General features: G+C 43.9%; 1 protein-coding gene across 7 annotated transcripts in view; it reads left to right on the plus strand.

Annotated features, from left to right (window-relative positions):
* The window catches only part of LOC121322020 (cell wall integrity and stress response component 4-like), a 52,754-nt gene that overhangs the window by 10,417 nt on the left and 28,068 nt on the right, over positions 1 to 14,269 (plus strand). For 5 of the 7 annotated variants that reach the window (XM_041261504.1, XM_041261476.1, XM_041261494.1 and 2 more), the window contains exons 2-3: positions 4,643 to 4,678; positions 4,875 to 4,943. The exons of 1 other annotated variant lie outside the window; for it this stretch is intronic. In XM_041261504.1, the coding sequence (XP_041117438.1) occupies positions 4,643 to 4,678; positions 4,875 to 4,943 (105 nt within the window). The remainder of the gene's footprint in view (positions 1 to 4,642; positions 4,679 to 4,874; positions 4,944 to 14,269) is intronic. One more of the 7 variants, XM_041261464.1, reaches the window with a different exon arrangement.

Consider the following 14,269-nt stretch of genomic DNA (forward strand, 5'->3'; position numbering starts at 1 on the left):
TTTAATTTGAAAGTAAAAATATATGAAAGCATGATGAACTTTATGTACAAAAATCTTCACTAATAAACAATTGAACAATAACTTTTGAGCATTTATTTTCATTTCATATAATATTAAATGGCTGTGTTTATATCTGATAGTGAACAATAAATAATAAATGAATATCAAGATAGATAAAGAAAGAAATGTCTCTGTATTTGTGACAGGCTGGCGATGCGGTGACGTCAGGCTAGAAGCAGGAACAAAAATACTGACACCAGTACTGCAGGAAAAAGATACGTGGTGTGCCGTTTATTTTTAAATAACACAAATAAAATAAAAGATTTAACAAAAATAAATGTTTACAGAGCACAGAAAAGAAAACGTTGAACAAAAATAATCACGAACAACGAACACATAAATCGGTCAGGCTGGGCTGTAGCCTTCACCGACATAAATTACTTTTCGTTTTACTTTCACTCTTCTCTGCTCTCGTTCCACACTAGATACTCCTCTCAATCCTCCTCTCAACACTCTTGCTCGCTGCATTTATATCCTCAGCCGGGGGATTTAACCAGATATCAATTAGCTGATTATCCCCCGGCTGCATTCTGCACGCGTTTTCATTCACTGACAGAGAGGAGCTGACAAACCTCGTCTCACACACACATGCAGCCACAGCGTCATTTTAAACAACTAAACAAATAAATATACAAAATCAAAATACAAAAATGAACCAGTGCAAAACAATAACACACAAGGTGGAGTGGAAACCCTGTTCTAAAGCTAAACAATACAAAATAAAACAAAAAATAAACAGATTTTAATCGGCAGGGCTTTGCCCTGCCCCCTTTTCTATGTGCAGGGCTCCTGGCCCCGTTACAGTACTGATTTATGTATTCATTTATTTCAATATTTATTAATGTATTTATTTATTTATGTTTTACTTTTACCAAATACATCAGCTATCCTTCAGCATAGCTAATCATCAGAAATTAATGTTCCTTTTTGTCTAGCGAGGACCACAAATAGTGTTACTCTCATCAACCAGTATCGAGAGGAACCGTATTTCCTTTCGCCAATAGGGACCACAATGAGCATTACACTGACAGGAAACCAAAATTTTTCATAGATCAAGATCAAAATCTCAAGATGATGATTTGGATGATGATGATGATGATGATGATGATGATGATGATGATGATGATGATGATGATGATGATGATGATGATGATGATCTCGAAAAATCTCCAAAATGTAAATAAAAATGAATCTCATCAAAATACTGCTTGTTTCCTCTACTAATCGTGCAACACTGACAGTATAACACAACACGCTTGTACACTGTAGGTTATGGTTTCAAATCCCACACGTGACAGGCCTTTTTTTATATTTTTATTCTATAAAAAATATATATTTTTTGCAGGCAAATGTTCCATTTAAAATCAGAAATAAATCATTTAATTTAACTGATACAGATGTCACAATAAATGCGTTCCCTATTATATTTCCATGCTGACAAAACAAATAAATTGTCATTAACTCAGATAACCTGTAATATACATATGCATGGATGAAAGGGCCCGGGGTCTGCAAAAATCTGCAAAAAAAGGAGAAAAGCAACTTCTATATTCTATATTTCATCCAATAGTGTTGGGAACTACAAATTACAAGTGAAATGGTGCTTTTGGCTGATTTACTTTTGCTGCACCAATACCCTGAAAACACGTAAACTATCCATGCTGTATAGCTAGTCTCTGGCAGTTCTCGCTGATGACTTGGTGCAAGGAACTACTGTTCCTCTCAATCACAAGTCCATGTGAATTTGTGCCAAAAGTCACTGTTATCTTTATGATGGAACCAGTGACATAATCCAGATTTGTAAATGTTTTTGGTACTATTTGCATGAAGATTAGAATGACCTTAAATACAAAATACTCCTGTCTAAAGTATCCTGTGACCTTACAACTCTGCCAGCCCCACCTGAGAAAATAATAATGCAATATGGGAGTGAACCCAGGACCACTCAGAATGATTGCAGTAATCATAAAATGGTAAGGAAAATAAAACAAATAAAAAAATGAAAATGGCTTTTGAAACTACTTACTCTTTAAGAAATTCTCCCTTAATTCAATATGTTTTGCAAAAATCAGCAATTTTTAATGGATTCAAATCATATTCCCAGTCTTGGGAATTACATAATATTTTTTTAAAGTGTTATAAATGTTGTTTTTACCTACCCAAAATAATAAATAATTGGCAGTTATTCCACATGGTAGCTGATTTGCATAGATAAATATTACTTTAGTATGAAATTTGGATCTTGTGATGGCTGTTCATTTTTATTAATGATGCATAGGAAGTCTGATATAAAAGCACCAAAAGCAGACACCTAAGCCTTAGCTCAGCAAAATTTGTTATTGTGACCCAGAATTACAATCTCTTGATCAAAAAATGTTGAGAGCGTGAATATTGGGAGCTCCAAGCAGTGATTAGCTGCACCCGGGCAAGTGCCTGGGGCCCCGACGCCAGAGTGGGGCCCACAAGGGAGTAACACGGGAATGCAACTTGAGTTTCGTCCCATCAAATTTTCTTGTCCCACCCCATCCCGTGAAAACAAAATTAAATTTTTGTTCCCATCCTGTACCTCCATAATTTTTCCCATCCTCTACTGTTCCATACTGTGGAAGGGTGTGGGTATTCACTGACACCTGTGCAAAAACACTGCACAGGTGCCCAGTTTTATTTATTTATTTTTCTGTGCATATTTTTACACAAATTAGTTCACATGCTGGGATTCAACTGAATGATTAATTAGTAAATTAATCCCAGCATAGCTGTATGTATAGATGCATGAATCACTCATTTGGGGTTGGGAGTACGGTGAGGAGAGAACAGGAGAGAAAATAGGCAGTAAACTTTAAAACTGAAAGTAAACAATTGCTACTTGTGCTGGTTTTAAACCAGCAATGATACTTGTTTGTTTAGTGTTTGCCCACTGTTTGTTTGTTTGTCTGTTTATTTTGGCCAACGTGCCATTTTGTTTTGTGTAGAAATGTTTTGTATTTTTTCAAACCTTTTATTTTGTTTCTTAAATGAACGTTCAAACATCGCTTCCAGTCACCTAGCACTGTATGTTTCTTCCGGGTCTGACATCACCACAAGTTATTCTGTCACAGGCTATTATAAAAATGCAGGTGGATCCTAGGGGCAATCCTTACAATATTAATTTACATATACCTGATACATAATTTCAGAGTCATCAGGTCCAATAGCCAATCCCTTTTCTAGAGTCACTTTTGTTGGCAAAACCAAATGGATGGTTGGTCTGTTTTCAGCTGAGAAGAGTTTTAAGTCCTAGGAAGAGCTCTCCTTCTAAGTTATAATTAGAGTCTGGGATGATGAAGGAATTGCACATATATGTTTTTTAAGTCCACTAGTACCAGTGCTGGACTTGAATTTCAGTGCAGCTCTGCACTTCTTACACACAGCATAATCAGACTCTTTTTCGTTGACATGTACTCTCATAAAAGAGGCCCAGACACTGCTTTTGCCCTAAATTTTTTGGTAAGAGATTCTGTCACTTTTAATTTAGACAAGTTCTTGGATAGTTGATTTGGAGAACATTTTTTTGTTAAACCACTAATTATGGAGGAGAGTTAGATAATGTTGGTTGCAATAAACGATAGCAAGATGCAGTGGGGTTGAATTGAATTGGTGGGCCTATGACATCACTAAATAGAGTTTTTCAATTAAAATGAGTGTTGTTGATATGAGGGTTATAGTGTCTTTCTTGGTAAATATATGGATACCCAGAAGTCTAAGTACGCATTTGATTGGTTTAGTTTTTCAATATCTCATATTGATTGGTTTAATATTACAGCATCTGATAAAATGACTAAATAATAGCATCTAATACAGATAGGTTGAAACGAAAAGCGACTGTGGGCGTGGTTAACGATTCAGGCAGTAAAGTTCTTGTATCTCGTCTGACAAACTAAAGTTTGGTACTAATCTTCCCGCGGCCTTCAGTCTTGCTCCCACCCATTCCTGTGAGATTTAAAACTCTTTATTCCCGGTCACACCCATTCCTGCTAGTTTAATATCCTTTTCCATCCATTCCTGCAAACATAAAGAGAAATGTATTTCTGTAATGTAATGACGCATTCAGGCAAGACACTGAGAGACGGAGAACTCTCCGAGCTGCGTGGCCTCTGTGGACTGTGCAGGTGTGTGTGTGTGTGTTGTATCGTTTATTGGTTGTTTTCTGTCGTTATTTTGAATACATTTATCCAAATGTTTATTGTTTTTATGTCGGCTTATCTCCAGCCAGGTCTGCTAGTACTGTATTTAGGTAGCGTGGTGAGCTGGTTGTGTGGTCTGTCATCGGTTCCAGAGAAAGGCAGTGTAATAAAGAGCCTGCTGTGTTAAACTGCATTCCTGACTAGCGTCTTCATTACACTATTTTCACACTGTATGGAATTAGAGAACAAAAATGCCCATATTCATTATAAGGCAAAACCCAAGAACGTGGTCTCCTAATTATGGACCACAACAACTGCATTACAATGGGAGTAGAACTGTAAAACTGCACTTATTTTAAAAAGGGTACAAATTATTATAGTTTAAAAAATAAATAAATGTTTTGTTTTTGATACTACAGTGAATACAGAAAAAACAGCAAGTACACCTACATCAGGTAAGCTTCTTTTACTCTGCTCAGGTCTTAGCCTGCCATGGGAAAAGCATAATATATTTTATATGTTGAGGATTTATATGAAATGTATAGGATGTTACTTTTTATTTTTGTATTGCAGCAACTGACACTACTATTGACATTAAGTGCAGGAAATTAAAAAAAAAAAAAAAAAAACTGTTATCATGTTTTTGTGCAGCTGTGGATAATACATCCAGAGACAAGTCTACACCTACATCAATCTCAGCCACTCCCGCTGCAAACACTGGTATGTAGAGATTCTGTTTCTTCCAAGTTTTGTGACTTCAGATGAAGCTACATACATCATAAAGATCCAATATGGAGGACAAAATAGGTGTTGCAATCCATCAGCCGTGTTGGGGAGCACAGGATACTTCTGCTGAGGTACAGGGCTGATCTGTAGAAAGAAGGGACTAATGATGTCAGCAGCACTAATAATAATAATAATAATGTTTTCATATTTACAATAACTATTAGAATTACTGCAAATAATTTTGTTGCATAGAAAAACCTTGCTTTAAGACCACTTCATTTCACAATAAGGGCATCTAGTTATGAGATTCAACATGTTATTATTGGCATTAATGAAAGATAATCTCTAATAATAAGGCCACACTGTATTCAGTATTTAGTTTGATTTTTTGTTTGGTACTGCAATAACCAAGCCACCTTTCTCAAACAATTAGCAAAATTCCCCTTGGTGAAAAACAAATTGTAATACTACAGTCACTCCCCACAGTCTGTATTAAATGGGACACAAAACACACAGACTGTGTGGTCAGTCATTTAACACATAACCTGATGAGTTTAGTAAAACTGAGTGGGTGGAAATCCAGAGACAATACTATATCTACAACAGTCTCGATCACTACTATGTCAGCCAATGGGATGTAGAGACTGTTTTTTTTTTCAAGTGTTCTCACTTCAATTGGTGTTTTTTCTCCCTTGACAAAAAAAAAAATACATTTAATGTAGGTGCTTGTGAATAACAATTTGTTTTAAAACATTTGATAAAATCAGAATATAAAATTCATAATTTTAGACTTTTTTTGTGTAAGATTTCACTAAGTTTGTTTATATACTTTTCAAACAACTGAACTGCAACTACCGAGTGAATGGCAGCTGCTAAATTCAGATGGAATGTGTTTTTTTTATGGGGTGCCATGTGTAAAAAGATTTAACTTACATCTTGTATATTTTCCCAGATTTAACAGAAAGATCTTGTATTTTTTCCCCAAATTTATAAATGTTGTGAAAATAAAATAATAATAATAATAATAATAATGTGTACATTCAGGTATAATTCATAAATCTAGTGACAAGATTTAACATTTAGCTAAATATTTTAATGTTAACCTTTAAGTGTAACTCGGGGAGGTGCTGTGGAGGGTGCTCTCTATTGCTCCTACTCCTTTTTCCCTATGCCTTTCCTAGCCACTCTAGCCTCCTCGGGACATTCAGTAAAGGACGGGAGATCAGCCGCCCAATCACTTCCGGGTGGGGAAATAATCATGTCCTAGTTCAGGCTCAGCGCTCCCTACCAATCGCACGGTGACAGCACTGCACTCAGACACAGCCAGCTCAGCTTCGCAATTCCAATTGGCTGCCTCACATGCCAATCTCTCCGCATATCCTATTTTTTTTTTTTTTTTTTAAAAATAAATGTAGTCGTTGTCAATTATTTTTTTGTTATTTTCTCCCAATTTGAAATGCCCAGTTATTATTTAGGCGCAGCTCACCGCTACCACCCCTGTGCTGACTGGGGAGCGGCGAAGATGAACACACGCTGTCCTCCGAAGCGTGTGCAGTCAGCCAACCGCTTCTTTGCACATTGTGGATTGACATTGCAGCCACCCAGGAGCTACAGCGTGGGAAGACAATGCAGCTCTCGGGCAGCTAGTAGGCAAACCCGCAGGTGCCCAGCCAGACTACAGGGGTCACAGGTGCACGGTGAGCCGAGGACATCCTGGCCGACCTAGACCCTCCCCACCCCCCAGCGACACTCAGCCAATTGAGTGCCGCCTCCTGGGAACTCCTGTCCATGGTCGGCTGTGGAATAGCCCAGACTCGAACCAGCGATGTCCAGGCTATAGGAGCATGCTGCACTCACACAAAGCGCTTTTGCTGGATGTGCCACTCTGGAGCCCTCCCATTTCCTATTTTTACGCAATTCTACTTCCGCTCTCTGTCTGTGTTTGTTTTTGGATCCTCCTCCTCCCTTTCCTTCGCTCCTTTCTATACCGCACCAAACGCACAAGGGCTCCCTCTGGGGGGGAAGTGAGTATCACTCCCCCCGGCTGTCCGGGTCGGCCTTCTCAGTATCCACTGCCATCCAACAGTTCCTCACCAGGTCATAGGGGACCCCTGGCCACATCCAATCCTTTCACAGCTCCTGCGCTTGCCTCCACGGGCTTCGACTCGGCTATCTAATCTTCTCTCATTCCCTTACAGATTAAGTACCTATTCGGCCCTCTCTGCAGTATGCTAGTACCACCACCCGCCAGGATGGGGGAGGGGGTTTTCTCTGTCTTCATCTCTCCTAAACGGGCTCGAGACTTCTTTTCCTAAACTCTCCACACCGCCCACCTGTCATATAATCGCTTCCCCAAGATCAATTTCATCCTATCCTAACTTTATTTGCAGGTGCCCAGTGAACTAAATCTTAAATCTCTTAACTAGATTTAACATTTAGCTAAATATTTAACTGGCCAGCTAAATCTGGAGTTTGTATGCAGATGAGCTCCGCCCGCTTTGTGCTTTCACGCAATTTGATTGGCTGTTGTAATGCTAATCAGGAAATGTGCACATTTCTGCATTACAAGAAACAATGATTCATTTAATGATCATAGTAGTGATGTGTTTATTAGCCAATATATCAGAGCACACACATGTTCACATTTTAGCTGGAAAAAACTATTTAAAGGAGAAAATATATATTTTTAGCCTAGATTTTGGGAAAAAAAGCTATCTTTCTGTTTGTACAGCTATGGCCAGAAGTTTTGCATCACCCTATAGAATGAATAAAGTAAAATGAAATCTACTGAATAACGTTACATTGACATATTGAATTACATACTGTTTTGTAGTTTTCCATATACTTAGCAAAAAACTGACAACAATTAAAAAAATGTGACTGTAGCAGGGGGAGATCTGTGCTGACTCTGCTGGTGTGTTCACAGTGCTGCAGGAAGAGGGCGGCAGTCGTCCAACAACCGCCTATGAGTCATGGCAGTGACACGGGGAGGTGGGAAAGTGGGTGTGTGGACTTTCCCCCTCTCTGAGAGGAGAGTCTTGGGGAGATTGTTAGCCCTATAAGTTAACGCTCTGTTGTTTCCTCAGGTCTGCCCACTTAGACGCGCCAAGAGTGCGAAAGCTCTGGTCCAGGACCAAGAATCAGCCGGGAGAAAAAGAAACAGAGTTTCACAGCGAGACAGTGAGAGCAGGGAACCCTTGGGCAGACCCCAGAGTATTGTAAAGGAGCAGGCTAGTTAGCCGGCACTGTAGGTCGGTGATCCGGGTCGCACGGGTAGCGGCGACTGGGATATAGCTGTCAAGTGCAGCACTTTTTCTTTGTAGTTTTGTTACTGTTTTATTTTCCCTGTTTCTTTGTGCCTTCTGTTTTGAATTATTGTTTCAAAGCACCTGCAAGTGCGTCGGTATTGTGTACCATCGTTTGGTATTCCCGTGGTTCTGTTTACCATCGTTGGTAAGCAGACCACGGACCAACAGCGCCATCTGCGGGCTAAAAGAAAAAGAGCACCCCAAAATAAAACTGGGCACCTGTGCGGTGTTGCCAAATCCACCTGCCTGTCTCCTGTGTCAGTGAATTACCCACCACCCTTCCGCACGTGGGATTCACTGGCATTGCCCCAAGCAGTGCATCCACAGAAAGAGCAGAAGAGCAATGGATGCTAACCAGTTTGTGGCGATGATGCACCTCCTGCGCCAAACGCTCACCGTGGCAGTGCAGGGGGTGGCTAGACCAGCAGCTCCAGACCTCCAGTTACAACGCCCCACAAAAATAACGGCAGAGAATCGACTCGAAGCCTATTTAGAGGTGTTTGAGGCCATGGCAACCTTGGCTGGGTGGGATCCAGCACAGTGGGCTAGCTACCTGCTTCCTCAGCTCACAGGAGATGCGCAAGCAGAGGTAAAAACGCTGCCCCCTAGCGGATGATGGACTACCCCACGTTGAAAACTGTCATCCTTAATTGCGTGGGGGCCACACCGGAGGGGTATCAGAAGAAATTCTGGGAGGAGCAGTTTGCGGCAGGGGAGCACCTACGAGCCATTGCCCACCACTTAAAGGATTACGCCCTGGGTTGGTTGAACCCGGACGGGAACACCAAAGCCAGGGTGGTGGAGATGATCGTGGTGGAGCGCTTCCTGGAATGTCTAGCACCGGGACCTCGGCTGTGGGTCCAGCGACAGGCACCAGAAACGTTGGACCAGGCGGTCGAACTAGCCGAGCAGTACCAGGCAGCGAAGCCAACGCCTGCGAAACTGCCGGGGAGGAGAGTGGCTATTGGATTGTCCCCTCAACTGGCCCCGGAGAGGGCGAAGGGACTGGGGGGAAGGGGTAGTCCAGGATTTTGTCGGGGGGTGTTGGCGGGAGCTCCTGGCCCAGGAACTGGGACAGGGTGGGGATACCCACGGGCTGCTGCAGTGTCGGACCGGGGTCTCGTGCGGACGCCTTATCGGCGAGCCCCTTTTATGGCTCCAGTGTTTCCCCCTGTTGCCAAAACTTCGGGGAGAGAAACCGAGGTGTTGGACGTGTAGGGAGGTGGGCCACCTCGCCCGGGACAGCCCCGTGATGGAGTGTGACTTCAGCCGACCAGGTAGGCGCGTTCAATTACCTCGGTCATTTCAGCACACAGGTTTTGTTATTCCTGTGACAGTGGATGGTACAAAAACCCAGGCTCTCCTGGATTCAGGGTGTGGTCAGTCTCTAGTACAGGAGAGCCTAATCTCACCGGGGCATAAACGTATATTGGGATGGGTGCATATTAAATGTATTCATGGGGATGTCTGCTCCTATCCCAAGATCAGTGTGTGTATGACTATTGGTCAGCAGGTGACGCAGGTGCAGGTAGGATTATGTCCTCGATTGCCGGTACCAGTATTTCTGGGACGGGACTGTGAGCAGTTTAAAGATTGGTTGGCTGCCCTGACAGCCCCGTCCTCTTTATTGGCTAAGAAAGAGGAAGTAATTGAAGAGATCTTTCCCTTTCGCGATCCAGAATGGTTTTGCCATAAATTTAAACCCCGTAAAACTAAACGGGAGCGCCGGATAGCTAAGAATGAGGGCTGACAATGGAGGGAGTCGGAGAGGTTTCAGGTGGGGCCGGTAGGTGAAGAGTCCGGGGGGGAGGTCACGGAGCCAGCGCAGGGGTCTGGCTTGGCTGCCTCTGCTCGGGACCGACCTGACCCCAAGTTGGAAGCCATGGGAGCTGATTTCTTAGCTCGCTCCCGTGACTTCCGACTCGAGCAAGGGTGTGACAACGTGCTGGGCAGGCTCTTTGACCAAGCAGCGGTGGTTAATGGTCGGGTGGTCGAGCCCAGACACGCCGCCACGTACCCCCACTTTGAAATTGATCGAGACCTTCTGTACCGTGTTGATAAATTACCCCAGACCGGTGAAGTGCGTCATCCGTTGCTCATTCCACAGCCCTTTAAGATAAGATAAGGAAGATTTGTTGCAGCTGGCTCACGCTATTCCCCTGTCTGGTCATTTGGGAAGGGATAAAACTAAAGCAAGGCTTGTGTCACGGTTCTTCTGGCTGGGGCTGGATGGTGATGTCAAGCAGTTTTGTGAGCGTTGTGGTGCCTTTTCCCCTTTTGGAAGCTCCATTTGAGCGTATTGGGATGGACATAGTTGGGCCACTGGAGAGGAACGCAGCAGGATACACCCACCTACTTGTCATTCTGGATTACGCTATGCGTTATCCAGAGGCTATTCCCCTCCGATCTATGTCAGCTAAGTCTGTTGCCAATGAGCTTGTAAAGGTTTTCTCCCTGGTGGGGATTCCCAAGGAGATACTAACCGATCAAGGCACCAATTTTATGTCCCAGCTAATCCGCGGAACATGTAAGCTTTTGGGAATTAAGACCATTAGGACTTTGGTGTTTCATCCTCAGACCAACGGTCTGGTGGAATTCTTTAATAAGACCCTTAAGAGCATGTTGCACAGGTTTATTCGTAGCGATGTGCGTTACTGGGACCAGCTGATTCCTCCCCTTCTCTTTGCGATCAGAGAGGTACCCCAGGCTTCCACAGGGTTTTTGTCATTCAAGCTGTTGTATGGGCGGAGACCCCGGGGCATGCTCGATCTGGTCAGAGAGATGTTGGAGGAGCAGCAGGACAATTCGACCAATACTGTCTGGTATGTGTTGGACCTGCGCAAGCATCTTGAGTCTGTTGGGAAATGGGCGCATGATAATTTACAGCAGGCACAGCACAGACAGGAGAACACAATATAACCGAGGAGCCCAGTTGTGCACATTTCAGCCGGGGGATAAGGTACTTCTCTTATTACCCAGTTCTGAGTCGAAACTCTTGGCTAAGTGGCAAGGACCCTTTGAGGTTACACGCCAGGTTGGGAAGGTGGACTATGAGATCTGCCAGCCGGAGTGACGGAGAGAGAAACATATTTATCATATCAACCTCTTAAAGCCTTGGTTGCAACCAGAGGCGTTGCCAGTGGCGCATGCAGATGACGTCACGGACCTGGGACCTGATCTTTCTGTGTTGGCAAGAAAAGGATGAGTACAGATTGCTGAGAATCTGACACCAACGCAGAAATGTCAGGCTCACAGTCTGGTGGCGGAGTTTCCTGATGTGTTCTCTTCAGTCCCGGGGCAGACTCGAGTAGCCCATCATCATATTGATATTGAGCCGGGGGCACTAGTTCACCAAAGGCCGTACTGTATACCTGAGCGTAAAAGGCAGGTAATAAAAGCGGAAATTGATGAATTGCTGAGACCAGGGGTAATAGAAGAGTCCCAAAGAGACTGGAACAGTCCGATTGTTTTAGTCGATAAGCCAGACGGGTCAACTCAATTTTGCATTGATTTCAGACGAATCAATGAGAAATTGAAATTTGACGCTTATCCGATGCCCCGGGTAGATGAGTTGCTGGAGCGTCTAGGCACAGCTCATTTTATGATGACACTGGATTTAACAAAGGGGTACTGGCAGATACCTCTGACCCCAGAATTTAGAGAGAGGACGACTCCCTTCTGGTCGTACCAATTTAGGACCATGCCCTTTGGGTTGCACGGAGCACCCGCCACTTTCCAGCAGATGATGGATTGCATCTTGCGGCCCCATCAGCAGTACGCCGCTGCTTACATAGATGGCGTGGTTATCCACAGTGAGGATTGGCTGAGTCATCTGTGTAAGGTGGCGACGGTGCTGCAATCTTTGCGGGAGGCGGGGCTCACTGCTAACCCAAGGAAGTGTGCCATTGGGAAGAGTGAGTCGGAGTATTTGGGGTATCGAGTAGGGGGCGGCCAGATCAGACCGCTGGTTGCTAAGGTGAAAGCCTTGGCTGACTGGCCGGTTCCTACAACCAAAACCCAGGTGCACTCTTTCTTGGGACTAGCGGGCTATTATAGAAAGTTCATCCCGAGCTTCGCTACGTTCGTTGCTCCCTTGACAGATCTCACCCGGAAGGCTGCCCCAAATACGGTTCAGTGGACGGAGTCGTGCCAGAGGGCTTTTCTCGCCTTGAAGCGGAGGCTGTGTAGTAAGCCAGTGCTATGCAGCCTGGATTTTGGTAAGAGGTTCACCCTGCAGACGGATGCGTCAGAGACAGGTCTCGGGGCAGTGTTGTCTCAGGAGGTTCGTGGGAGCGAGCACCCAGTCCTGTACATCAGCAGGAAGCTCCTTCCCCGCGAAAAAAATTATAGCACCATCGAGAAGGAGTATCTCGTGGTAAAATAGGCAGTCGAGTCACTCCGGTACTACCTCCTGGGGCGACACTTCACCCTGGTTACAGATCATGCCCCCTTAGCATGGCTTCACCGGATGAAAGATAGCAACGCCAGAATCACACGGTGGTACTTGGCCTTGCAGCCCTATGCCTTCAGGGTAGTCCACCAAGCAGGAAAGCTGCATCAAAACGCAGACTTTTTCTCTCGGGAAGGCATGGGGGTGTAGGATTTTCGAATGAACCGGTGGTGTCATTCTGAGGGGATGGATATGTAGCAGGGGGAGATCTGTGCTGACTCTGCTGGCGTGTTCACAGTGCTGCAGGGAGAGGGCGGCAGTCATCCAACAACCACCTATGAGTCATGGCAGTGACATGGGGAGGTGGGAAAGTGGGTGTGTGGACTTTCCCCCTCTTTGAATGGCTGAGAGGCGAGTCTTGGGGAGATTGTTAGCCCTATAAGTTAACGCTCTGTTGTTTCCTCAGGTCTGCCCACTTAGACGCGCCAAGAGTGCGAAAGCTCTGGTCCAGGACCGAGAATCAGCTGGGAGAAAAAGAAACAGAGGTTCACAGCGAGACAGTGAGAGCGGGGAACCCTTGGGCAGACCCCAGAGTATTGTAACGGAGCAGGCTAGTTAGCCGGCAGTGTAGGACGGTGATCCGGATCGCACGGGTAGCGGCGACTGGGATATAGCTGTCAAGTGCAGCACCTTTTCTTTGTAGTTTTGTTACTGTTTTATTTTCCCTGTTTCTTTGTGCCTTCTGTTTTGAATTATTGTTTCGAAGCACCTGCAAGTGCGCCGGTATTGTGTACCATCGTTTGGTATTCCCGTGGTTCTGTTTACCATCGTTGGTAAACAGACCATGGACCAACAGCGCCATCTGCGGGCTAAAAGAAAAAGAGCACCCCAAAATAAAACTGGGCACCTGTGCGGTGTTGCCAAATCCACCTGTCTGTCTCCTGTGTCAGTGAATTACCCACCACCCTTCCACAGTGACATTTTGAAATCTAACACAAAATACTGTACTTTTATTATAGCTTCTGGTAGACACTTAAGATATTAATTGTGTAGTTTCTTTTAATTTATTAAGTCAAAATCCTTAAATTCTGGGTGATGTGCAAATTTTGATCATAGCGGTACTTTCCGCCTAAAACACAGAACAGTGATTTGATTAGTACAATATGATACAAGTATGAAACAATACAAGTGTGTATAAATGTCCTTGGATTCTGTGCTATTTATTTACAGTTTACAACATTTATTATAAAAAAATATATACAGTTTAAATAAGAGAGGTGTAAACTTTAAACTGGTGGAATAGAAGTTTCTATTATTACTGTATGTTTTGTAACAACCTGGGATTATACTGTTACATGACTGGTCTACGGACCCTGTGTGTGTGTGTGTGTGTGTGTGTGTGTGTGTGTGTGTGTGTTTGTTAGCAGGGAAGTGGTAAGCTTGCTTCAGCCGGGATTGGTGTTTGACGTCCGGGGAGGCAGGGATATGTGATTGTGCAAGACTGTTGTTTTTGGTATGGCCCAGGGAATAATTGTCCCAATAAATCTGTGGATTCTAGCACCTGTAAATTATGTGTGTCTCCTGCCTTCATTTTCCACGGTACACTACGATATTAATTTGTC

Source organism: Polyodon spathula, chromosome 1 (assembly GCF_017654505.1).
Source record: "Polyodon spathula isolate WHYD16114869_AA chromosome 1, ASM1765450v1, whole genome shotgun sequence".
In the NCBI taxonomy this organism is placed as follows: Eukaryota; Metazoa; Chordata; class Actinopteri; order Acipenseriformes; family Polyodontidae; genus Polyodon; species Polyodon spathula.